The sequence below is a fragment of the Heloderma suspectum genome, chromosome 3, assembly GCF_057233095.1.
Source record: "Heloderma suspectum isolate Gila_16-S chromosome 3, 16-S_ref, whole genome shotgun sequence".
NCBI lineage: Eukaryota > Metazoa > Chordata > Lepidosauria > Squamata > Helodermatidae > Heloderma > Heloderma suspectum.
In genome coordinates, this window is record NC_139460.1 from 26,279,598 (window position 1) to 26,303,601 (window position 24,004).

Consider the following 24,004-nt stretch of genomic DNA (forward strand, 5'->3'; position numbering starts at 1 on the left):
GTGTCAATGGAAGGTGGATCCTGGATCCAACTCAATGTATATAGGTATGTCTATGGGTAGTCAGTACTATAGCCAGCGAAAAGCACTCTGCACATGCTCAAAGCAGGCACATCTTATAAGTTGATCCATCTAGCCATTGTCTACCCTGACTGGCAGACAGGGGCTTTCCTGAGATTTGCCTGGAAATTCCTGGGACGTTTGCACGCACAGCATGCTCTCTATCGCTGAGCTTCAGCCCTTCCATTTTCCACAGGAAGTGGTAGAAAAGTGGTCAGTAGTAAGTATAGTACCCCTACGGGTGCATGGCTGAGCTTTGGACCAGGTCACAGGATTCTCTGGCTGGGCTGGAAAAAGAAAAATAAGACAAACACCATAAAGTATTTCAAAGCGTAAAGAAAAGGAGGATCTGGCAGTAGCGAGAGTTAAATGTGAGAGAGAGCGGTTGTTCTTTTTTCTTTCCTCCTCAATGCGACAAGGATAGCTCCAAGTAACTCTTGGATTTTATATTTTTAAAGGTGTGGCCATTTGTGCACCAAAGCCACCGTGCATTCCTTTGCACCCTTAGGTGTAACACGGAATCTGAAGGGCCTAAGTGCAATCCTACACACGTCTACTCGGAAGTACGTCCCCTTCAGTTCAGTTTTCCCAGGAAAATCGGTACAGGATTGCATCGTCAGCCTGCTACCATTTTAAGACTGGCCGATGCAGATCTTATGGCTTCCTCCACCCCCAGTTGATTGTTTGTTTGCTTGTTTAAATCTTAATGTCCAGCTCGATGAGCCGTTCTGGAGATCTCTTGCCTCTTTATCTGGGGACATCTCGGTTGTTGCTACTAAAAGGTATCGCCCTAGCGCGGGATTTGGAACTAACCTTTCGCGCCTCTTTCGCCGCGTGTCCCGCTCAAGCCCACGGAGGCGCGTTCACCGCGCGCGCGCTACGGGCGCAGCAGCGATACGTGCCAAGAAACCGGCCCACGAAGCGTGGGAAACGAACAGCGGCCCCTCCGCGCAGCCCGTCCTACGCCGTGCAAGTCCAAGTCCTGTCAGGGGAACGACGCTCAGGCACGGCTCTGTCTCCTCGGGCAACCCGGACCCGCGCCCGACTTCGGCGGCTGAGGTAAAATTAATTAAATAATTAATTAAATAATAATAATAATAATAATAATAATAATAATAAAACAGCGGCTGCGCGCCCCTCCCCCTCCCCCTCCCCCTCCCCCTCCCCCTCCCCGCGCGCGCATGAGCAGCAACGACCAAGAGCCCGATCCGGGCAGCGGCGCTTCATTTATTTAACTTCCGCTCCGCCCAACGGCCGCGGCTCTCCGGGCGCGCCCCGGGGCGGGCTTCGCTTTCTCCGCCCTCTTCCGCAGCCGCGTGAAGGGGGAACGAGAAAGAGGAAGGCGGCAGCGGCTGTGGGCTGACTGGAATGTCCGCTTGCCGAGGGAAGGCGGGCCCTGGCCCGCTCGGCTAGGTCGTTCCCTCGCCCCTCCCTCGTGGTTTCCCCGGTATATAGGGGGAAGGCGGCCGCGCTCGAGCTCCGGTCCGACCTGTGAGGCGTAACGGTAAGCGGGGACGGGGCCCGCGCGCCACAGGCGGAGAGAAACGTGGCGGGGGTAGTACGTCGTGCGGGGTGGGGTGGGGTGGGCGGGGGCGCGCGCAAGGTGGGCGGGGCTTGCTGCCCCGGCGGGTTCCCTGGGCCGAGGCGTCGGCCCGCGCTTGTGAGGCGAGGGCTGTCGAGAAAACAGCGAGAGAGCTTCTGGGTTGGCGCGGCAGGATCACCGGCGCTCGTTGGCTGAGCGTGGGTCGGCGCCGAACTGTGGCTTATCACGTCGTCTGAACTGGGCTGCGCCAGTGGATCATGGCGTGTTAACCATGAACAGCCCGCGCTTCACAAGCCATCAGCGGACGTGGGTTCTCGGGGTGGCTTGTTTGGGGGGGGGGGGAATAAAAAATAACCCACTCTGTGGAAAGTGCGTTGGGTTCAGAGAACGCGATAACCCACAGCTCAGCGATAACCGAAATTCAACCCGTACTCAACCGCTGAATGTAGGCTGTTGTGTTGTGTGAGCCCAGTCATTGCTTGATTGCCTTCTGAAGAAGAGAAGGGGGTGTTGGTGTTAGGGTGAGCTGGGATCCTATTCATGCTTACCTGAGGGTGAACATACTGAGGAGGTGAATAATAATAATAATCTAAACTGCCCAAACAGATATCTGGGCAGTGTACAAGATAAAAAAATTCAAACAAAGAAACAAACAAAAATCATACAATGGATTGGATCCAGGTGTGGTTATCTTTAGAGTAGACCCATTGAAAATCAGTGGGACTTAAGTCATGTTCCATTGATTGGTGTCTACTCTAAGCATGGCTAAGGGTGCAATCTTATGCATATTAAGACAGAAAAAAGTGCTACAACTCCCAGCATTCCCCAGCCAGCCATGCAGGCTGGGGAATTCTGGGAGATGTAGCACATTATTTCTGTCTAAACATGCATAGGATTGTTCTCTAAGACTCAGTCCAACCCTATAAAAACACAAATGAGGGAAAACTATGGAGTAAACAGGCATAGGATTGTGCTTTAAGACTGTTTCTAAAGATTTTTTTTTAAATTCAGGTTGAAAACTGATTTTTTAAAACATAATTTTCTTTATGTGTAGCCCTGTTAATAAGTAGTAAGGTAGATACCTTTATATATATTCTAAAACTGCCCTTCAATCATATTTCCAGGCTGGTGCATTATTATTATTTAAATGCTGAACACTTTGATTTTATTGTGCTCTGAGTACACCAAGGTTGGTTAAAGGGGTGCTGATATAATCTACATGTAGGCTCCAATGCTAAACCTATTTAAGAAGGAGTGAATTTGATTGGTTCTAAGTAGGGTTCATTTTGAGCAAATATGGTTAAGATTATGGAGCAAGGCAGCAATTCTGTGCATATTTTCTTGGGAGTAAGCCACAATGAATATACTTTTGAGTAGGGTTTTTAAAAGGGCATAGACATATGCAAAATTAAATGAAAATTTGAACAGAACAGTCATTAACTTTTAAAAAAATCTTGGTTTGAAGATTGTACCACCACCTTCTGGTTCTTATATTTTGGAAATGGTAGCCTGGGGTTTTGGGTGAGCCACACCACACCCAAGTGAAATGATAGGCACTTGGGGAGTCAGAGAGCACAGGGAAGATGTGGGATAATGCAGGCTTGTAAATACTGGCAAAGAAAGGGTTTTTTTTTGAGCCAGAGTTCTTTATCAGCCATAGATAATATGAGCAGAGTTAAAAGAAGCAACCTTCACAAGGTTGCCAATTGTAAGTAAGGTTTTTTTCTAAGTAGGAGAACTTTACAAATGTTGGTTCGTTCTTTCTTTCTTTCAGGCTGTATATGGGTTGCGTGTGTATGTGTCAGCTGGCAGGCCAGTAACTTTTGTGAGCTTTCAAGGTTGGGCTAAGTTACTAGCCTGTGAGGGCCTTTGTTTAGATTAGAATAACAAGGTGCAGAATGGCTTCAGTTGTCAAGGCACGTCTGCCATGGAACTCCAGAGCATTGCTGAAGATTCTGGTTCTAAGGGACACATTTGGTTCATTTAGGTCACCCTGTCCATCCTGTTGGACCTGACTGTTGTCCAAGGTGAACTGAGAATGTCTCAGAACTTGGTCTTCAACTGGTGGATTGGGATCTACAGTTGCATCACGGGGTGGGGTTGCAACAGCAGCACTACCACCATATAAATGTTTTTTGGGGGAAATAAGACATGGGTCCCCAAATGCATGTTTGGGCTGATAGTGGGTCCTGGGTCTGAAAAGACTGAAGACTTCTGTCCTAGGGCATAGCCACTCTTCTTGCAGTTGCATATTGGTAGCGGCTGGCAAGCTGCTTTTCTGAGAAGCTTGTCTGCTATTACTGATAAGCTTCCAAGGCACCTTCAGAGTTTTCCCAAACATAGTTCAAATATGCTTTCACATTTCCAGGAAGACTAGGCAGAATTTCTTTGACATGTAAACTACTTAGAGATTTTGTTATATCAATTGGTATACCAGAATTATTAATAAATTAAGGGCGCAATCCCATACACTGGGGAATGCTGGGGGTTGTAGGACTTCTTTCTGTCTAAACATGCATGAAATTGCGTCCTAAATTAGTAGGAACAGAACATGAAGGTGGTGGAGATAAATTAGAGATGGCTTTTGATGTCATAGTTGGATCTAGATAGAGATGAGAAGTAAGTGGCATGCCTGTGAAATTATGAATTAGGTGCCACAAAGTGGTTCTCTGACTAGATAGTTCAGAGCCACATGTTCATAGAATATCCCTGGTTATCAGGTGCTGGGGATGCCTGATAAGGGGTGGCCAAAAGCCTTCATGTCACGCTTCTGAGCTTCCAGAGGCCTCTTCAAAACTAGAGGTATATGAGATCAACCTTTATGGATCAGACCAAGGGTCCAAGGTTGGCATTCTCTTTTCAACAGCCAGCAGCTGGATTCTCTTGCAGTGCTTGCAAGCAGGACAGGAAGGGAACAGTAGATGATGGATCATTCCATTGCCATCTCTCTCTGGCCACTGTAGTTTTTTTGTTTTGTTTTAAACTGCAGTTTCACTGTTCTCTTTAGCTCTGACTTCTGTAATGTGACTATGTTCCTTGTTGTCATTCCATGCATTCCATCTACATTGCTTGACATTCTGTTCATTCCACATAGTAATGCCCCCACCTTTGTAGTTTTCCATTTCCTCACATCAGACCTTAACTCTTTGCTTTTGATGTTCCTGTGAACTTTCTGAACCCTGTTGTCATTCTTTGCCCTTTTTGTAATGCAAGTCTAATAAATAGATGTTCTTTATCATTCTGTAATTGTAGGCTGCTATTTTTCATTTACATTGAGTATACTTCTGTGTTTTAAAATACGCACCCATACCACTTTTAGTGGTTAGTGCAGTAGCGGTTATCTGTAGAGTTATATCTTGGAAGAAGGGATATTGCTTTGGTCTTGGAAAATCTATTAACTTATCTGTTCCTTTTACCTTTTTCCTGCTCCAGGTAGACAAGGGGCATTAACAGAACAGCCAGGATTAGTTTGTAGATCTTTATTGTAAATACCTCTGTAGGTATTTATGTGCAGTTATACCTTGCATTGCGACTTCATTGCTAGTTGACACTGGGGTCATACCCACTCTGGATTGTTTACTCTTTTGACTCTCATTTTCATTTGGATCTCATTTTCATTTGTATTCTATATAATAATCTCGTGTAATGGTTTATCATTTTGGCCTCACTTTGTAAAAGCATTCTCTTTGTAAGAACATAAGAAGACTATGCTGAATCAAACTAAGGGTCCATCTAATCCAGCATTCTGTTCACACGGTGGCCAGCCAGCTGCCCATAGGAAACCCACAAGCAGGACATGAGTGCAAGCGCACCCTACCGCCCATGTTCCCCAGCAACTGGTGTACACAGGCATACTGCCTCTGATACTGGAGGTAGCATATAGCCATCAGGACTAGTAGCCATTGATCACCTTCTCTTCCAGGAATTTGTCTACCCCCCTTTTAAAGCCATCCAAATTGTTGGCCATCAAAACGTCTTGTGGTAGCAAATTTCATAGTTCAACTATGCGCTTCGTGAAGAAGTCCATCCTTTTATCTGTCCTGAATCTCCCACCAGTCAGCTTCATGGGATAACCCTGGGTTCTAGTATTATGAGAGGGAGAAAAATGTCTCCCTGTCCACTTTGTCCACAGCATGCAGAATTTTGTACATCCCTATCTTGTCTTCCATTACTTGCTTTTTCTCTCTCGCCTTATATATGCCTATCCATTGGCTCTTCATATATGCAATGAAGGGGGCTAAGGCTCATGAAAGCTTATTCCATGATACATTTGTTAGTCTTAAGGTGTCATTTGCAGGACTGAGTAGACTAATAGGATTTGGGCATTTATTTTTGAGGAGTAGGGGGTAGAGTTTCTATAGCACACCCTCATAGGCAGTAAATAGTAACTTCATTTCAGGATACAGATCCAAAGTGCTACTTATTTTTGATATTCTGATCTAATAACTTTACGTAATCTTTAAAATATCAGCTGCAGAAGAACTTGAACTCTTCTTCAAGAGTTTCAACTCTACTTTTGGCTGACAGCCAAAAATGTATTGCTGTGTTAAAATGATTTGCTAATTACTGGGAAATTGTACAGGCAGTAGCAGAGGAGTACTTAATCTAGGGTTGCCAGCTGATTTAGAGATCTCTTAAACATTGAGCTATCTTGCTTTAACTACAGAATCTATTGTCACTAACTTCTATTTTCCAATAGCTCAGAAGTGCTATTTTCAGAGTTCTAAGAAACTCTCATTTTCTTCTAAGGATAGGAACTTCTGATCTGAAAATAAAAATCGCTTCCTGCTGTGAATACACTTCACATTTTCCTAGGTGGAAAAGTCTGGGTAGAAAAACTGTCACATGTTAAGCACCCCACCAAAAACATCCTTTTGTGTACTATGCAACTAGAGGGAATTTTGAAAAGTGTTGAGTGTTTGACCTAAAAATTTTGCACCAAAATAAATAGACTATAATATTAATGGTAGTATTATGACTTTGCTCCCCCCCCCCCCCAATAACTACCTTCATGGCATGTGAATGATCTAAAACCAGTTTAGATTGGTGTTGGTGTTACTGGGGATGATTCAAAGGCTTTCTGTAAAAATGGTATAGGCTAATGTCAGTTCCTGAATAACTCAGAATGCTTGAATATCCTGCTCAATTGGGGGCATTGCCCTCCATGTGACTACTACCACAGAATACAGTCAGTCAGACGATGGCTTGTTTGCACATCAGTTTCTCTGACTCTATGGGAAGCTTACGTATTGACTGATCTGAAAGCTTCCCGTGTGTATGTAGATGTTAAGTTAGGGGACCTCTCACACATGCCATCCCCTTTCAGCATTCTGGAGGTGAACAGTTGTGTGGAGAACTGTACCCCCACTTGCCTTTCAGCATTTGAGTTAGTGCCATATCTGTAGGCATAAGATGTTTAATGCAAATGTTCTGGTCTAGGAATAGTGAATAAACTAGCTGACCATAAGGACAGGCCACCTTCTCCCGTGTATGGGAATTGGTATGGCCAGATATGGGGTCAGAGTCACACTTCTGCCAGTGTTGAACCACTCAAAATACTATCCGTGTTAGTGATGTTAACACTGATTCCTTGATTGTTTTTCAGCAGAGGCACAATGGACACTTTGTGGGCTAAATTGGCTTCAGCTGAGTAATAACCCTTGTAACTATTGGCACAGAAAAGCCCTTAGTCTCTGCCTAACTGTAACTCATAACCTAACTCATAACTGTGTGGAATGAAGTTTAAACTTCCTTTCCCTTGAATATTTGTAGTGCTTTACATCAGTGTGTGTACACAGTATATTCTTCTTTTAGACGCTGATATATATTTTTCTCTTCATGCAGGTGTTGGTAACCTGAAAGCCATTGCTTTTATCATACTCTATATTTACATTTTCTCCTCGTGAAGCCCATATTGCAATATGGCTGCCTAAGCCCCTTGAAAGGGACTAGAGTCTGAAGTCTGGGAGATAGTTTTGTGCATAAATACTCAAATTATTTTTTACTGTTATCTAGGGGAGCTTCTGCCACTTGGTAAACATGACCTGCTATTATATTTTAGTTAATCAGTACAAAAGATTGGCGTTCTTCTCTACAAAGCAACATAGTTATGTTAATTACTGTGACAATCTAATAATAATAAAGCAACCTGGTTAAAATTATACTGCAAGACTTAAGTGACATTATAAGGGGAAACAGTGATCCAGGGCTGTTCAGAGTTTCTTGGTGTCCAGACCAAGTTCATAGAGCATCACCCTTGTCTTAATAGTTCCATAGCTTTATTGATATGCTAGAGGGAAACCCCTTGAATATCTTTGTGATGAGGACTACTGAAAAGATGCACTTTTTGATAAGGAGCAAATGTTTTTGCATATCATAGGGAGAAATGTCAAAACACAGATATCTGATTTAAGTTGACTTTTCCATAATATAAAGTCTTGCACTCCTGTGTCTTACTGTTTCAGCCCCGATCTTCAAATTAACAGGATTTGGAGACCAATGATGCAGCCTGATCCTAAACCGTTTTACTTGGCCATCCTTTGACCTTAGTGGGGTTCATGTCCAAGCATGCATGCTTAGGATTAAAAGTTCAGTTTCTTCATGATGCTTCCTTTATTTTAAGGCTGCCCCGTCCCCTTTCAAAATAAGAATGGTGGTGCTATTTCTGATCAGGAAAAAGGAACCACAGTGTTCTGAGGAAGAGTGGGTTGTGAAAAAGAGGACAAATTGTTCAGTCAAAAGGACAGAAAGTACTGAATGAATGAGATATTTTAAATTGGGTGCTTTAAAAAAGAAATTGCATGTAATGTTTTACTTTCAGATTCTTATTTTATTATGGCCTGGAAATTGATCAGACTTGCACAAAACTATCTCCCAGGCTTCAGACTCGTCCCTTACTTGTATCCCATTTCATCATCATGAACATTTTGAGGTCACTCCCGGCCAAACTGAAGAACAATGGTGATGTGAGTGAACTGAAGTATGACCTGTCATGTGAACTCTATAGGATGTCCACCTTTTCGACTTTCCCTCTGAATGTACCAGTGTCTGAAAGGAGTCTTGCCCGTGCTGGTTTCTATTACACTGGTCTGAAAGACAAAGTGAAATGTTATAGTTGTGGCTTGATGCTGGATAACTGGAAAAAGGGTGACAACGCTTTGGACAAGCATAGGCAACTCTGTCCTAGCTGCAGCTTTGTTCAGAGTCTGACTTCATTGAACAATATTGGCTCATCATTCCGTTCTGCCTTTTCACCTGCAATTGCCTTTGGTGGCCTTTCCTCTTCACATTCACCAACACCACGTTTGGATCAAGTTGGCTATTTCAGTGGGAGTTTTTCCAGTTTTCCCCAGGATCTGGTCACATCAAGGGCAGTGGAAGATCTGTCACATCTGAGACCTAAAGCTACCAATTGTACAATGAGCACAGAGGAGGTCAGACTGCTCACTTTCAAGAACTGGCCCCTGACATTTCTGTCACCTTCTTCTTTGGCAAAAGCTGGGTTTTATTATGTAGGGCCTGCAGACAAGGTTGCTTGTTTTGCCTGTGGTGGTCAACTGTGTAACTGGGAGCCAAAGGATAATGCTATGTCAGAACATCGGAGGCACTTCCCAAACTGTCCTTTTGTGGAACAAACGCGAGACCAGTCCAGATTCACGATCTCTAATCTGAGCATGCAAACCTGTGTAGCACGTGTTGGCAGTTTCAAAAATTGGCCGATTACAGTTCCAGTTCAGCCACAGCAGCTTGCGGATGCTGGCTTCTATTATGTAGGTAAGAGAGCTTGTTCTTCTTGATGACTTAGACTCTGTTCAGAAATTTAAATCATTAGTGACTTTTCTGAATGTCTGTGTTTTCAAAAAAAACCTCTATAAATGTTTATTGTTGTTAAAGGTCGCAATGATGATGTCAAATGTTTCTGCTGTGATGGTGGACTCAGGTGTTGGGAGTCTGGGGATGATCCATGGGTGGAACATGCTAAATGGTTTCCAAGGTAAATTTAAAAATTCTTGTTTGAAATAGTAACACGGAGATTATCCTAATCTTGCTACCATTTTGAATTAAAAGCCAAAACCCTTCTTGATCGCTCTTAAAGGGATTCCTCCTAAGATCTGTTTTAAAGCCCTCAGAACACTGTCTGTGTTAGTATGCTATGGGTTCAGAGTGGGTGGATATCTTGGATCACAAACTCAGCTTCAAAAGTGGTTTGTGAATGCACTATTGAGGGCCCCTGCTCAAGAAACAAGTCCAAAGCCTTCTTGGGCATGTGGAACTAGTCACAGTCTGGATTCTGGCCAGTTAGTCCAGAGTTGGGTTTCTGTAATACAACCAATCCAGCATCAGTGTTCTGAAAGCTGACCTTAATGGCTTTTTTTGTGATATTGATTCTTTGCAATATGCCACTGAGTACAAGTTGCTGGAAAGCAACTGGGAGAGGGCTGTTGCCTTCCTGCCCTGCATGTGAGCTTTCTGGAAGTAAATGGTTAGCCACTGTGGGAAGGAAGATGCTAGACTAGACAAACCCTTCATTATCATCAATCAGGGTTCTTTTTATAAAGCAGTTCTATTATTACCCAAGTGGCACTTTTGAGTATAAAATGCATCTTACTGTCTTTATCCATCCTTTCAACCATCCTGTGAAAAGTAACAATTACAGTAATTTTTAAAGAAGAGTGTGGGAGGCTAAGCGGTTTGACCAAAGTAACTGAACCTAGGTTCTGGTCAAACATTGAAATTCTCAGGCCATTTTCTCTATGCCAGAATAACGTACGTTGGTGGGTTATGCCTGCAACCTAGGAACTAGGAATTTAGTTTTTTTAAAAATGAGATCTCTGCTTCTGAGTTGTCTAACCCATGGAATGGAGTAAAAAATATTGGGAGCCTACATGTGATTCATGGGTTGCCTATATTTCTGATCTGGGCCATCCTCAGCTTAGGATGTGGTTCATATGAAAACATGGTTCTTGGCTTTGGTCAGAGTCCCAGCTGGTGTTGCACTCCAACTTTTTTAAACAAATCCATAAGCTCTTTAGAACTAATGTAATAGCATCTGTAATTGATATAATCAGTAAATTAGTCTGTTTCTCGAAACTAGTTTTGTTCTGGGCTAATGTTCTAATGCACAGTTTTAAATTCCCCTTGTACATTTTAGCATTCAGTGCATCATCCTGGACCAGGTTCCAATAAAGATTTATATCTTTGGTCCATGGAACATAGTACTTTAATGTGACTGACAACAAAATGCTCTGTAAGATCCTGAAAACAGACTACATTACTGTAAAAATATTTTCATTGGGTGTCTTTTCTCTCTGCTGGTACTCAAGACAATGTTCAACATCCATCTTGAATATTTGAATTGAAACTTGATGCATTTTATCTTCTAGGTGTGAGTACCTGATTCATATAAAAGGGCAAGAGTTTGTCCATGAAGTTCAAGCAAGATACCCCCATCTTCTTGAACAGGTACACAAATACTACTTTGTTTTCAATGTCAGGAGTATATTCCCTTCTCTCTGTATGTAACATTATAGATTTCTGAACATGATGTTTTCAATCAGCTCTGTAGGAAACCTCCTTAAATTTTCTTCTTCTTCTCTACCAACACTTTACAAAATTTGACCATGCACTAGATATGCTGAGAGTGGCTATGAACTGAATTTATTGTATGCGACCCTGGATTGTCACACCCTGGTATCTCCCATACCAATTGCTGTGCAGACAGGTGCTTATTTGATCTCGGGGGCCCAACTAAAGAGCATGGCAACCAGAGCTGCGTAGCATCCCTTTGGAAAGACACTCTGGCTGCCACACCTGTGATTGGGCCTTTGAGCTCATGCTTGCATCTGCCTCTCTCCCAATTTTTCTCTTGTTTTCCTTGTGGCAATGGCTGGATTGCTGTGGTTTGGAGGTGCCTAATGAAGTGATGAATCCTTGGTGGGAGGGTGGAGAAGCAAAAGGGGAAGAGAGACTGAGAGAAGGGAAAAGGAAAGAGAAAATGAGGTGTATATGAGGGGTGATCTTAACTTAAAATCACCCCCCACACACACACACTGTTCCTCTCCTTCCCTCTTGAGATTCTTGAGGAAGAGAGGTCCCTTTTGCCCTGAGCACTGTGGCCCCCAGAGAGTCCCTCTGAGGAAATGAAACTCTGAACAGAAAAAAGGGCTACTTGCTCCTGCTATAAATAGAAGCATGGTTGTACTGATTTAATTACAAGGCCAAAGGACATGATGATCCTTTGATGATCCTCATGATGATCCTGTGATCATCATGATGATCATCTGATGTTTAGGGTAACACAATGGAAACTGAAGCTTTCAGTATTGCAGAGAAGTGGGAGGATTTCTCAAGACGCTCTGAGTGAGTCCTATGAGTAAAGGGCTGAGCAGTCTGCTTGATGTATGCTTAAGTGTTTTCTTTTTAAAACTGTTCTTTACCACTGACTCAACAGAAGATAACATTCTGTGATTTTGTCAATAGCAATTTTGTTTACAAGAAACAAATATAATCAAGCAAAATAAGTAGTGGTAATCTACCTCCAGGCTTGCACAAATGAATATCAAGTGTCATTCAGAATGAGTTGGGAAACTTTACAAACCCTGCGGTTGAAAAGGGAAGTGTGGTTGAAATTTTGTTTTCTCAATTTCTGTACCCCCGTCTCTGTTACTGTGCTCAGTGCAGCTAACACTCAGAATCTCCCAAGGAATTACATATGTTTTTGTTTTTAGAATTGAGGTCTTCCCTCTTTCCTCTGCTGCTGGCAATTGATGATGTCATGTAGCTGCAGCAGGGTTGACACTTGGAGGTGGTCTGTGGGGTTCTCTGGACCAGCTACATTCCCAATTGGCTTTGGGGCCAGATCTTAACATGTGCTGCCACTCTAGCAAATGATGCTTGTGGTAGAGGTGGGGTTCGGGGTTGTAGTGCTTCCACCAGCAAGGTCTCTAACAAGGACATGAAGGGCATTGCTGTGGCATTTCGGATAGAATGCAGGCAGATGTTTAAACTGAAGGGTGAAGGACACAATCCTATGCATGTTTAGAGAGGAAAAAAAAGTCAACAATTCCCTACATGCCCCAGCAAACATGGCTGGCTGGGCAATGCTGGGAGTTGTAGGACTTTTTTCTTTTTAAATATGCATAGGATTGTGCCCTAAGCTCAGTGTGTTTTTATGAAGTGTTGATTCAGAAAAGCTAATGCTTTCTTATAAAAACCCTCTTCCTTTGTGTTTTGTAGCTGTTATCCACTTCAGATACACCTGTGGATGAAAATGCTGGCCCACCAAGTAAGTGTTTTGATAGGATACGTAATTTAATATTCAGCACTTGAGTATTAAAGCACTGCTTGTTAAATGGTGTGAAGTGTTCTAGTATTCACAGTCAGACTTTTTCAAAATTAGTGAGAATTACCTTGTCTTTTTTATTAAGACAAAGCAATATTTGCCTTAATTGTGCATTCAGGAAAAAAAATCCCTAAGCTATTTTTTGGTGACATGTTACTGTTGATGCTTGTTTCGGAATGAGATTTCAGTTTGTTCTGTCCTGCACCTTACTTAAAAATGGAATGCAAACTCTGTATCTGGCCATATTTTGTTTTCTAGAATGGGTGTAATCACTTACATTCTGCTCCCCCACCCAATACTGAACCTTCGGAGTGGCTTGCAACAAGCATAATAAGACAATAACTAAAGCAACGATAGAAAAAGATGACAATCCAGCAAACACCCCCCCCCCCCCAGCACACTCAAATAAGACTGTTTTGTTTGCTTCTTAAAGGCCTTCAATGAGTTGGGTAACCAAATTTCCCTCAGTGGATTTAAGGTGGGGCGGGGGCTGCTTGTGAAAAATGTTGTGAATAGCTTTGCAAATTACTTTGAGTTGTGTCTGACCAGTGAATTGGAGCACTGCCAAAAGGTGTGCAGCATTGACTCTGGAGAGGGTGTAGTAAGGGTAGAAATGTTCCCTAGATACCTTGTTCCCGGAGTTAAAGCTGTTTTTTTTTAACACAGCCATACATCTTGTGAGTTTCAACACTGAACTATTAACCTTAAATGATGCTGCCTAGCATAGGAAGTCAGTCCTGTCTCAGCTGCCATACATTACAGCATCCTAGCTAGATGAGTGCTGAGTTGGTCAGTGCTGGTGGAGTAGAAGATGACCAGTTCCCACATGTTGAGAGGGAGTAGATCTGAGTCTGTATCCTTGTAAGGGGAAGTCCCATAGCATGTGTTCTACATGTGCTCTACCCCTGAGCTATATACATGGTTCCAGGTTCAATCCCTGGTATGTCTAGCTAAAAAAGTCTCTGGTAGTAGGACACAGAAAGGCTGTGGTCTGAGACTGTAGCTTGCAGCTGCCAATCCAAAGCAATACTAGACTAAAAGGACTAATAGTTACAGGGCTTCTCTACACCAGGCTTTTATCCTGCACCTTTACCAGGGCTTCTGGATCCTTTGTGGCATTAAGATTGGCTCCTTTACATATGCTTTATTCTGGGGATTTCCTTTCTCTGCAAGTTCTATATGTTTCATTATACAGCTGCTAGATGGAACTGTGGTATAGTGGAATTGTGGAAGTACATGGAGCTGTTGGAGCATTTCAAGGCACTATTAAAAAAAATAGTAGATTACCCCCATAAAGAAAAAAGCTGCAATAATGGTCACAAAGAAAGGGAGAGGCCCTGGGCATCATGTAAAGGACCCGCAAACTACCATGAGTGACCAATTGCAAGCACACAATAAAAGCCTCATGTAGAGAAGCCCTAACTCTAAATAAGGCAGCTTCATATGTTCACATATTCAAGCTCCACATGTGAAAACTTCTTTAGAATAGCCATTTATAAAAGGTAATTAACAGGAGCACTTTCTAATGAAATGTGTGTTTATTTATCTATTACATTTCTATACTCCACAGCTGAAGCTGTGTAGGCGATTCACAAAATAAAGTACAAATCCATAAAATACAGAAATATAATAGAATATAATATATAAAAACCTAAAAGTTTAAAACAGAATAAAATAAAAGTAAAAGCCAGCAGCAGTGCAAAGATCTAAAAGCACATCAGTACAGTTTTTAAAACTGAAGGACTAAAGCGGCTGGGAGAATAAAAAGTTCTTTACCCAGTGCTGAAAAGACTACAATGTAGGCACCAGGCAAGCCTCTCTGGGGAGGGCATTTCCCAGTTGGAGTGCTACCACTGAAAAGGCCCTCTCTTTGGTAGCCACTCCGCCTCATTTGGTGGGGGCACCCAGGAAAATGCAGAATACATTTTCCCAGCCTTAGACATGGAATCTAATGCAGTAGTTATTCCTTGTCTATTTCTAATGAAAAGCCTTTCTTCAAAATCCATATGGGTCTAATATTTCAATAAGTAATGCCATGTTTTTTATTTTGAGTAGTTATTCATTTTGAACCTGGTGAAAATGCTTTGGAAGATGCAGTCATAATGAAAACCCCTGTGGTTGAATCTGTCTTGGAGATGGGATTCAGCAGAAGACTAGTGAAGCAGACTGTTCAGAGTAAAATTTTAACAACTGGAGAGAGTTACACAAATATAAATGATCTTGTGTCTGACCTCCTTGCTGCAGTAGATGAAAAGAGGGAAGAAGAGAAGGAGATGCAATCAGAGGAATTGACATCAGGTATGTAAGAGCTCTAATGATACACTTCGGTGCATTGTTCACTTCCTTTCTTTCCTGTATGGCAAACAATTTTATTGAAAGCAAATAGCTAAGAAGTATATTTACTCAGTTTATAAAATTGGAGGCCATCTAGTCCAACCCTCTACTCGATATAGAGCTAGAGCATCCCCAGCAGAAATGTGAATTATCTAGGATTTTTTTTGTTCAAACAAAATAATTTAGTGGGGATTATAAAAGGAAAACAGAAGTCTAAAGACACAATCCTATGGCCACTAGATAAGTGTCTAGATGGCCATAGAATTTTTCGGTTTCTGGGAACTGAGCTCAGAGCCAGTGTTCTGAGCTCGGTTTCCAGAAATCCGCCTCGCTTCCCCCTCCCTCGCCGCCTCGTAGGAGGCACAGGTTGTCCCCGGCTCTATGCTTGGAGGAGTAGTACAGAGCGGCCAACAAGGGGGCCATTCCTGAGGATGAGGAGGTGACCACGGAAGTGAAGTTACGATGCTTCCTATGTGCCGGCCGGCCTCCCCCCCGACTCCAAGGTGCCCTAGTTAGACAGCTGAAATTGGCTGTCTACCCACAAATGCAAGGTGGCCAGAGCGTGGCGGAGAAGATCCCCTCTGTGCTCCGCCCACCCTGCATTGGACAGTCAGCCTCCTCCAGAGAGATGCTTAGACCTTGGAAAGAACAAGAAAATCTACTACATCTTAATACATTTCTAAGTGGCTTGAAATGACTGTCATAATGCGCTATGAATGAATTCACCTGAATGATTTAGGCCACAATCCTATACATGTTTAGGCAGAAGAAAGTCCTACAACTCCCAGCATGCCCCAGCCAACATGGCTGGCTGGGGCATGCTGGGAGTTGTGGAACTTTTTAAAATATCTACATGCATAGGATTGTGCCTTTAGTAAGCCTAGATGAGATTTGACCAAGAAGCCACTTCAGATTCCAGCCCCCCACCCCGTGGCTATCATGGGAAAAGATTAAAGGGATGATGTGGAATGATAGAATTTAAGGAAACAGCAGGAGGGGAAGGCACTTCTGTGTCTCAAAACAAGAGAAAATATTCTCAGGTCCCTGAAAAAAAGTTTATGCCTGATGTGTTTTGGAAAGGACTTCCCTTCCTCAGGGGCCACTTATCTTTCTCCAAATGTTTCGCAAATAATCTTTCCAATGCTTCTTCTGTCTTAAAACGCTTATGATAGAACTGAAAATCAGCTGACTGCACTGGCTACCAAATCTTGGTAGAAGAATTTATGGAGTTCTGCCATTTGGATAGTCATTTTGTCTACCTGAGGATGCGACACTTCCTTAATAGCTGTTGTGATGCTGAAATCCTCCCTCTAGTGACAGATGTGGATAAGCAGTAATTCAAAAATTACTCCTGCTTTTCATGTTTGCCTCTAGGAAGTTACAGGCCTCAAAAATGGAGTAAAATGGTCACCATACCTGCCTGGCTACTACAATCTGCATGACTACAGTCTTTATTTCATAAATGTCTATCCTCCCCTTCAATATGAAGTATTCCCAGTATACAGTGTAAAGGCATCGGAGATAATTGTAGGCCAGCCTTCCTGGGCAGAGCCTGCAATAAGGCACCACTCAACTTTTCTCAGATGGCAGGGCCCCTGGAGAATGGCTTCTTAGCGTCTGGGCAAATTCATGTGGAGATGGACAGTCCTTTTTGGGTTTCTCTGTCTATGCACCTATATTGAAGCTTTGCCTACTCCAACTAATTTGATATTTTTGGCAAAAGATAGAAAACAAAAACCTAGATTAGAAAAGCATGTGAAGAAATACCCTTTGTTAGGCTAAGTGCGCTCTATAATGCTGATCTGCATCTTATATTTTGAGTAGTAGAAGCCTCTGAACAGGTCTAACCTTCACCACTTGAAGGCACAATTTAGATGGCACCTCTGTTTTTGAGAAATACTCCTAGGTCTTCAACTGAGATTGGGAGCCACCACTGTGTCACAGCCTGATCTAAAGTGGATCACCAGCAATTATAATAATAGTTATATAGTAGAATAACAACAACTAAGAAGTGGGTCTCTAAATGCATGTTTGGATTAAAGAGTGGCTCTTGGATCTGAAAAGGTTGAAGACTACTTTCATTGACACGTTTTACAAGGTTTAAAAATGAATAGCATACCCTCTGTACTCTTTTACTATCATATCAAGTCTTAGCCTAGATTTAATACGCAGCCTTAGACAAGTACAGAGATTTTGAGACATGGAGGGAGCAATCCTCTATCCACAGTGGCTAGACGGCCATATAGGATATATGGTTTTCTGGGAACCGACCTTTCTTCCATTCCGCACTGCCTCTCAGGCAGTGCGGAACAGCCAAAGAGGAGCGCAGAGCAGCCAAAACGGGGCATTCTAGGGAGCATTCCAGGGTGAGGAAGGCGGAAATGCTGGTAAGGCACATCCTATGTGTCATCCAGCAGCCTCCTACCCTGCTGTGCCTTCCTGCGGCTAGACAGCCGAAATCAGCTGTCTAGCCACAAATGCAGGGCAGGAGAAGCGCGGAGGGGACAATCCCCTTTGTGCTTCTCCTGCCCTGCATTGGATAGGCGGTCGCCTCCGAGTTCGGTGGCGGCCTCCTATCCCCATAGGATTGTGCCCTTAGATAACTCTTGTTAAACATACCCTATTTTAAAACCTTAGCTTAATGGGAAAAAAATGCTTAAGGCCAGTGTGGATGTAATGCTGGCCATTAACTATTGCTTAGGAATTGGTAATGGACTGTAGAATTGTGTTCTTTCCCTTTAGTTGCTTCCCTTTTCTGTAGACCATCTCCGCCCCGCCCCACCCCCAACACCTGTCCCCTACTGCTCTTAATTGTTGTTGAGAGTTCTGGTTTTAAATGCTGTGTTAGAGAGAATAATTAAGATGATATGCAGAGAACATCAAATGTTAAGCGTTGTTGAGATAATTAACATGTAAGAGGATTGGGGTTGTGAGCCTATCAGCTATGACTCCATTTTATCAGACATAGTTCTGCACCAGCACTCAATGTGAATGGCTGCTGCACACAAATATTTTATGCCTTTGCAATGAAACTCCCAATTCTGATGTCCTTTTGCTTTGTATGTGGCTTTATTTGTCAATCTAAAACATATAATTATTCTCGGCAGTTCTATAGCTGTTTGCTATAGAAGTACAGTAAAAATGGTAAATTGATCTTGAACGTTTTGATTGACAACTTCATTTGGGTGCATTGTACAATGGTATAATAGGTTCTTCTTGAACTGATGGCTTCTATTTTCAATTATATATTTTTCTGTTGTCCTCTCTATTTTTCAGGGATGGGAGGAATGGGGAAAAATGGCCCAATATTTTGTGAAAGTTAAAATATGCAATGTTACTTCCTTACCAGACCTAAACTTACTTTAAGAGCATGAATTGTTAAATTCACATTTGTACTTAAATTTCTGCTAAAACTCAAATGAGTTGAAGGATTGTAACCTCATCATCTTTTCATTATTATATTTCAGACCTGTCCTTGATCAGAAAGAATCGAATGGCATTGTTTCAGCGCTTGACATGTGTGCTTCCTATCTTAGAAAGTTTATTAACTTCCAAAGTAATAACTGACCTTGAACACCAAGTTATTAAACAAAAAACCCAGACGGCCCTGCAAGCAAGAGAACTGATTGACACCATCTTGGTGAAAGGAAACACAGCTGCAAACATATTCAGAAACTGTTTACAAGACTGCGATCCTGTTTTATACAAAGACTTGTTTGGTGAGTTTGCTAGAAGAAGAAACCAGTTTGCTGGCTAACATCTAATTGTCACTTTTTTGAGGAGTGGCAATTTTGGTATATTATAATTCACAACAGTAATAGATTTTATTGGGCTGACTTTTATGACTGAGAGATGCATACTTGTGAGCTGTACAAAGTTATTCTTCTTGTTGCATATATTGGATACTGTAGAAGAAAACCTGTTGATTAGCATGAGAGGTTATTGCTTCAGGAAGCAATATGTTCCTTAAACTCTGTTAGTTCTCTTCCTCTGTGATCTAACTGATTCAGATAGTTGAATCTTGGGCTAACAGATGGCTTATAATTTATTTTTTTTAGTGGAGAAGCATATGACATATATCCCAGCAGAAGATGTGTCAGGTAAATACTTACTTCACTCATATAAACTTGGGCAGCATTTGAAATAAGGATTGCTTATAAAATAAAATAGGCATTTAAACAAGTTTCAAATTCTTTATATCAGCAGCATTATACTAGGGCGTATACAGTTTCCCCATTTTGGCACCCCTCCACATTTAAACTAACAACACTAAGTTTGAAACTGCAGTTTATGTGTATTTGATGGTGCTTCTCAAAAATTACCATCTGTTTGGGAGCATGAGTAATGATGAATGTGGGCGTGCCATTGGGCTTCCACTTTCTGCCTCCTGTTGTAACAAGAAAGGAATATGAGCTTTCCTCCCCTATTCCGCTGGAGATGTGATCTCTGCATGCATCTGGGGTGCATGTATCTCTTCTCCCAGGGGAAATGCACAGTTACCTATCTCAAGAAGTGCACCTTCACAGTTTGCTTTTTGACTCTTGGTGCAACATAGGAATCAGCCCTTTAGACTTGCTTTTGAGGAGCAGTGCTTGAAGATTTTGTTAGGTGTGCATTCTTGATCTGTACCTCCATAACTGATATGATCCATACCTCCTATATGAATGTGTGGATCATAACACAGTTATCTTTCGAAGACTGCACTTCTCTGGGTTTTGTTATGCAATTATTGGGTAAAAAAAATAGCAAAATATGTATTAGCATAAAATATGTTAGAAATTGATATTTTGTGAGAAAATACATTCAAAAATAAGTAATGTAAATACAAATTTCCATGTAGATTTTTTTTAAAATCACAGGTTTATGAAGGAACACACATGAAATAGACTGATCTGTAAATCCTTGCTTTTGAGTACACTGTGGTTCTGAAATAAAGTTCTAAAAGTATGGGCACATTTTTTCCTTGCAAGAGGAAAAAAGGCAGGATATAAATGCAATCAATCAATTAATTAATTTTTGGCATATGCACCAGGGAATTCCTATGTAGGTCTGATGTCAAAGTTTCTTCCCTTGTGTGTTAATATACCTCTGCTTGTAATAAAGCAGACAAAGGGTGTGTAAGACATGGAGGTCATTATGATGTCTTTTTATTATAAAGCAGAAAACCATAGCAGTTCAGAAAGGCATGTTTCTGTATATAATAAATGGATTCTTCCCCTGCAGGCCTGCCTATGGAAGAACAGCTGAGACGATTACAGGAGGAGAGAACATGCAAAGTTTGCATGGACAAGGAAGTGTCCATTGTCTTCATCCCTTGTGGCCATTTAGTGGTGTGTAAAGAATGTGCCCCTTCCCTTAGGAAATGCCCTATATGCAGGGGAACGATCAAGGGTACTGTGCGGACATTTCTTTCATGAAGAAGATAAAACATGTAATTTGTTCAGCAATGTGTTTTGTTTTGTTTTACTGTTTGATAAGCATTAAGGGCTAAGCTCAAAGCATCTTGCTATTTAAAGCAGATCCCTATGCCAGAGGAAGAATTCCTAGGGCACATCTTCTGGGTCAATTATTATGCCTCAAGTGATTACTTGGATTGCTAGTCCAGACAGGTTGGCCCTGTTAGAACAGGCACCATAGTGCCTTGAAACAAAATGTTCCAACGTCTAAGATGGGGGGTGATGAACTGTCCTTAGTTTATTACAGTTGGGGTCTTGCAGAAGTAGCTGTTAATGATTTATGAACCATTTGGAAAGTTTTATGGAGAGACTAACTTCCAGTATACCTCTCTTAATCCAAAATATCTTTTTATATGGAAAGTCTTATTATAAATAAAAACTTGGTGTAGCTGAAGCATCTATGCAGGAACTGTTTTGGGCTTTTGCTCATATTGGTTGTAGAACAAATTAGATAACCACAGGAGTTTGACATTATTTCTTGTTAGCATGTTTTTGTACAATACATAATAAATATGTGGATATAATATGTTAAGAAGACGTCTGTCTTTGTGAAATAAACGTATTGGTAAAAGTTCTGCATCAAAAACTCATGGAATTAATTTTCAGACTTATTACAGTGACTAAACAGAACATGCCGTTCTTGAAATTGGTACTTTCCAGTCTTTGAGCCCACATATGCTTTCCTAGGGTGGGGAGAGAAGAAGTTTGTTCTCTAAAGCAGCTGGATTTCAGGAACAAATGTCTGCCTGTTTATAAACCTACTTCATGCATTTCATAATATGATGCAGCCCACAAACACTTATATTGAAACAAATTGGTTTCTACAGTGCCCCTGGGCTTCTATTCGCCTTATTTTAGGTATTTGCTGTTTAGCAGCCATATAGAGCAACTAATATTATTGAAGTTCTAGTGTTTTATTAAAAAAAATTAAGATAGCAGAGCTTTACATCTCCATCCTAAATGTGCTTGCTTGGAAAAAGCCATAGGATTTCTAGCATAATATCAAGATGGCCAGTGTAGGAGATAGTGTTTGGACTTGGACTAGAATGCTAGAGACCTGCCCAGTTTGAATTCCTGTCATGCCACCTTGGGTCACTCACTTTCTCAATGTGACCTACCTCGCAGGGTATTTGTGAAGTTAACAAGGGAGTACTGTAACTGCACTGGCATAGGTATTGGTACTCTTCATCCTAAACCCTCTTCCCAAACTGTGGAGCAGGACTACTCAGAGGAACCTTTGAGGACTCTGGGAGAATCTACAGTAGCTGTTGTCACCAGAAAACACAGTGGCTAGAACTCCCAGGGGTTCTTGCCCTTCCTCTACCTCCAAACCCTCCCCAACGTTGTATGTGGAGATTGATGACCTATCAGTCCACTGAACAGATGGTGCTAACAGTGAAGGGAGGGTAACTTTAAAAGTTTGAGAATCTGCACATAAGCACTTACATTGCAACAGCAGCATTAGTAGGAGAACAAAAAATATTTCCTCCGCTGAAAGAAGTAGTAAGCCCCATCTCTGTTTTTCATAGCTGTTCATTTTCTATTGTGGCACTTTACTTGGGGAATTCTCTTCCTGTTAATAACAGCACTTTATTTCTACTTTGAAAAAATTATTTCAAACTTGCCTCTTATCTTATGCTTCCCTTCTGCCCCTTCCCCTCATTTCATGTTCTTAACTTTCAATCTGTAAAGTGTGTAGCTGTTGGATAAAATGTCACTGGGACTGGAGTATCTGAAGGCAACTTTTTAAGATAATCTTCTGAGGACTTGCTCCAGGTGGTGCCCTGTTTATTGAATACCTTCCCTAGACACTTGGAACATGTTGGGCTTAGTCTCCTTAATCAACTTGAATTGCTGGCAGTTCCATAGTTGGCCACATAGCTGCCTTCAAGTGTAGAGATAACCTGGAATATCTGAGCCTGCTTCCTCATAGCATTACAGCTGCATTCATATGTATACTTGGTAGTAAGCCTCACTAAACTCAATGAGACTTCTGAATAAACATATCTAAGATCAACTTTGTGCATATCTGAAATGGGGAGCAAGATAGCAGTTACTGGTTTGGTTCCATGTGAGTGCCATTTTAATATTTCTGGGTCACCTTAAAATGCTTTGATGTATTAACACTTCAGGATATCCCACCTTTCTACCATGATGGAATTTTAAGGCCAGATAACTAGGGTTCCTACTCCCATCCAGGCACTGACCAACCCCGGATAGAATTGAGATTCAGTAAAGTGCCATATCGTATGCCTTTAGCTTATTACCCTTCCTAAAATAGTGAAGCATAGTTGGGGTTAGCCCTGTGCAGCCACAAACCTGGTTATCCATTGTTTCGCAAAGACCCAATTTACAGAGCAGTCCTAAGCAGAACTGAGTCCTATTAAGCTCAATGGGACTTAATCCCAGTTAAGTTGTATAGCAGCCTTCCCCAACCTGATGCTCTCCAGATGTTTTGGATTTCAACTCCCTCCCATCAGCCACAGCCACCATGGCCAATGGTCAGTAATGCTGGAAGTTGTAGTCCAGAACATTTGGAGAGCACCAGTTTTGGAAAGGCTGGTGTATAAGATGGCAGCCTAGGAAACAAAAATTCAGTGTTAAGACCGAAAGACCCGTAGGACTTAAAATGAAGCACCTGACAAAATCTTCTAAAGAACATCTACTGCTGAAGACTAGTGAGGTTGTCCAGTGTGCCTCCTGTTTTACTCTGCAGTTGTACCCCTATAAAGAAGGGGGTTAACTCCACTACAGATTTCATCTAGGGAGTACGGCAGAGAGAGCTGAGCTCATCAGCATCCTTAAAACTTGGGACAGTTTATTTATTTATTTATTTATTGCATTTATATCCTGACTTTTTTCCTCTTGCAAAGGAACCCAAGGCAGCTTACATTATCTTCCTCCTCTCCATTTTATCCTCACAACCCTGTGAGGTGGGTTGGGCTGAGAGTCTGTGACTGGCCCAAAGTCACCTAGTGAGCTTCTATGGCTGAGTGGGGACTAGAACCCGGATCTCCTGGTTCCCAGTCCAACACTCTAGCCACTACACCACACTGGCTATAAGTTCATGTGTCATCTGCTGGGTATGGGTGGGGATGAAATAATGGAGTTATCTCTGCCAGGTACTCTTCTGCGCTACGCCCCACTGTTTCAAATCTGATAGATATTGCCGACGTGAAAGCAGGTGTGCAATATCACCAGCCCATCCACCTCTTTGCTGACAAAAGTGCTTCAGATTTGGTGAACAGTTACTTGGTGGTCATATCGCAGACA

The 24,004-nt window shown here is 42.0% G+C and overlaps 1 protein-coding gene and 1 long non-coding RNA gene across 8 annotated transcripts; one reads left to right on the forward strand and one right to left on the reverse strand.

Moving 5' to 3' along the window:
* Positions 1-253: 253 nt before the first annotated feature.
* Positions 254-1,631, reverse strand: LOC146349440 (uncharacterized). Of its 2 annotated transcripts, none has more exons than XR_014788964.1 (3): positions 1,547-1,631; positions 871-1,111; positions 254-344 (listed from the first exon to the last, which is right to left on the reverse strand). It is a non-coding gene; the product is annotated as an uncharacterized LOC146349440 (long non-coding RNA). The 2 variants fall into 2 exon arrangements; XR_014788965.1 differs by lacking the exon at positions 1,547-1,631 and adding an exon at positions 1,254-1,367.
* Positions 314-24,004, forward strand: BIRC2 (baculoviral IAP repeat containing 2). 6 transcript variants are annotated; one of them, XM_084842655.1, is made up of 10 exons: positions 1,372-1,561; positions 7,445-7,502; positions 8,478-9,373; positions 9,494-9,593; positions 10,984-11,062; positions 12,836-12,884; positions 14,997-15,239; positions 18,743-18,994; positions 19,334-19,375; positions 20,499-24,004. In XM_084842655.1, the coding sequence occupies exons 3-10, from the start codon at positions 8,518-8,520 to the stop codon at positions 20,690-20,692; spliced, it is 1,815 nt and encodes a 604-aa protein (XP_084698781.1). In that variant the 5' UTR covers positions 1,372-1,561; positions 7,445-7,502; positions 8,478-8,517; the 3' UTR covers positions 20,693-24,004. The 6 variants fall into 6 exon arrangements, with proteins under 6 accessions (XP_084698778.1, XP_084698779.1, XP_084698781.1 ...); XM_084842657.1 differs by lacking the exon at positions 1,372-1,561 and adding an exon at positions 1,685-1,906; XM_084842652.1 differs by lacking the exons at positions 1,372-1,561; positions 7,445-7,502 and adding an exon at positions 314-1,116 and having other exon boundaries at positions 8,421-9,373.

Coding starts and splice junctions, on each gene's coding strand:
- BIRC2 (XM_084842652.1), top strand. CDS start 764: ATGTCCAGCTCGATGAGCCGTTCTGGAGATCTCTTGCCTCTTTATCTG. Junction 11,063..12,835: donor ACCCCCATCTTCTTGAACAG/GTACACAAATAC, acceptor TGTGTTTTGTAG/CTGTTATCCACTTCAGATAC. Junction 18,995..19,333: donor TTTATACAAAGACTTGTTTG/GTGAGTTTGCTA, acceptor TATTTTTTTTAG/TGGAGAAGCATATGACATAT.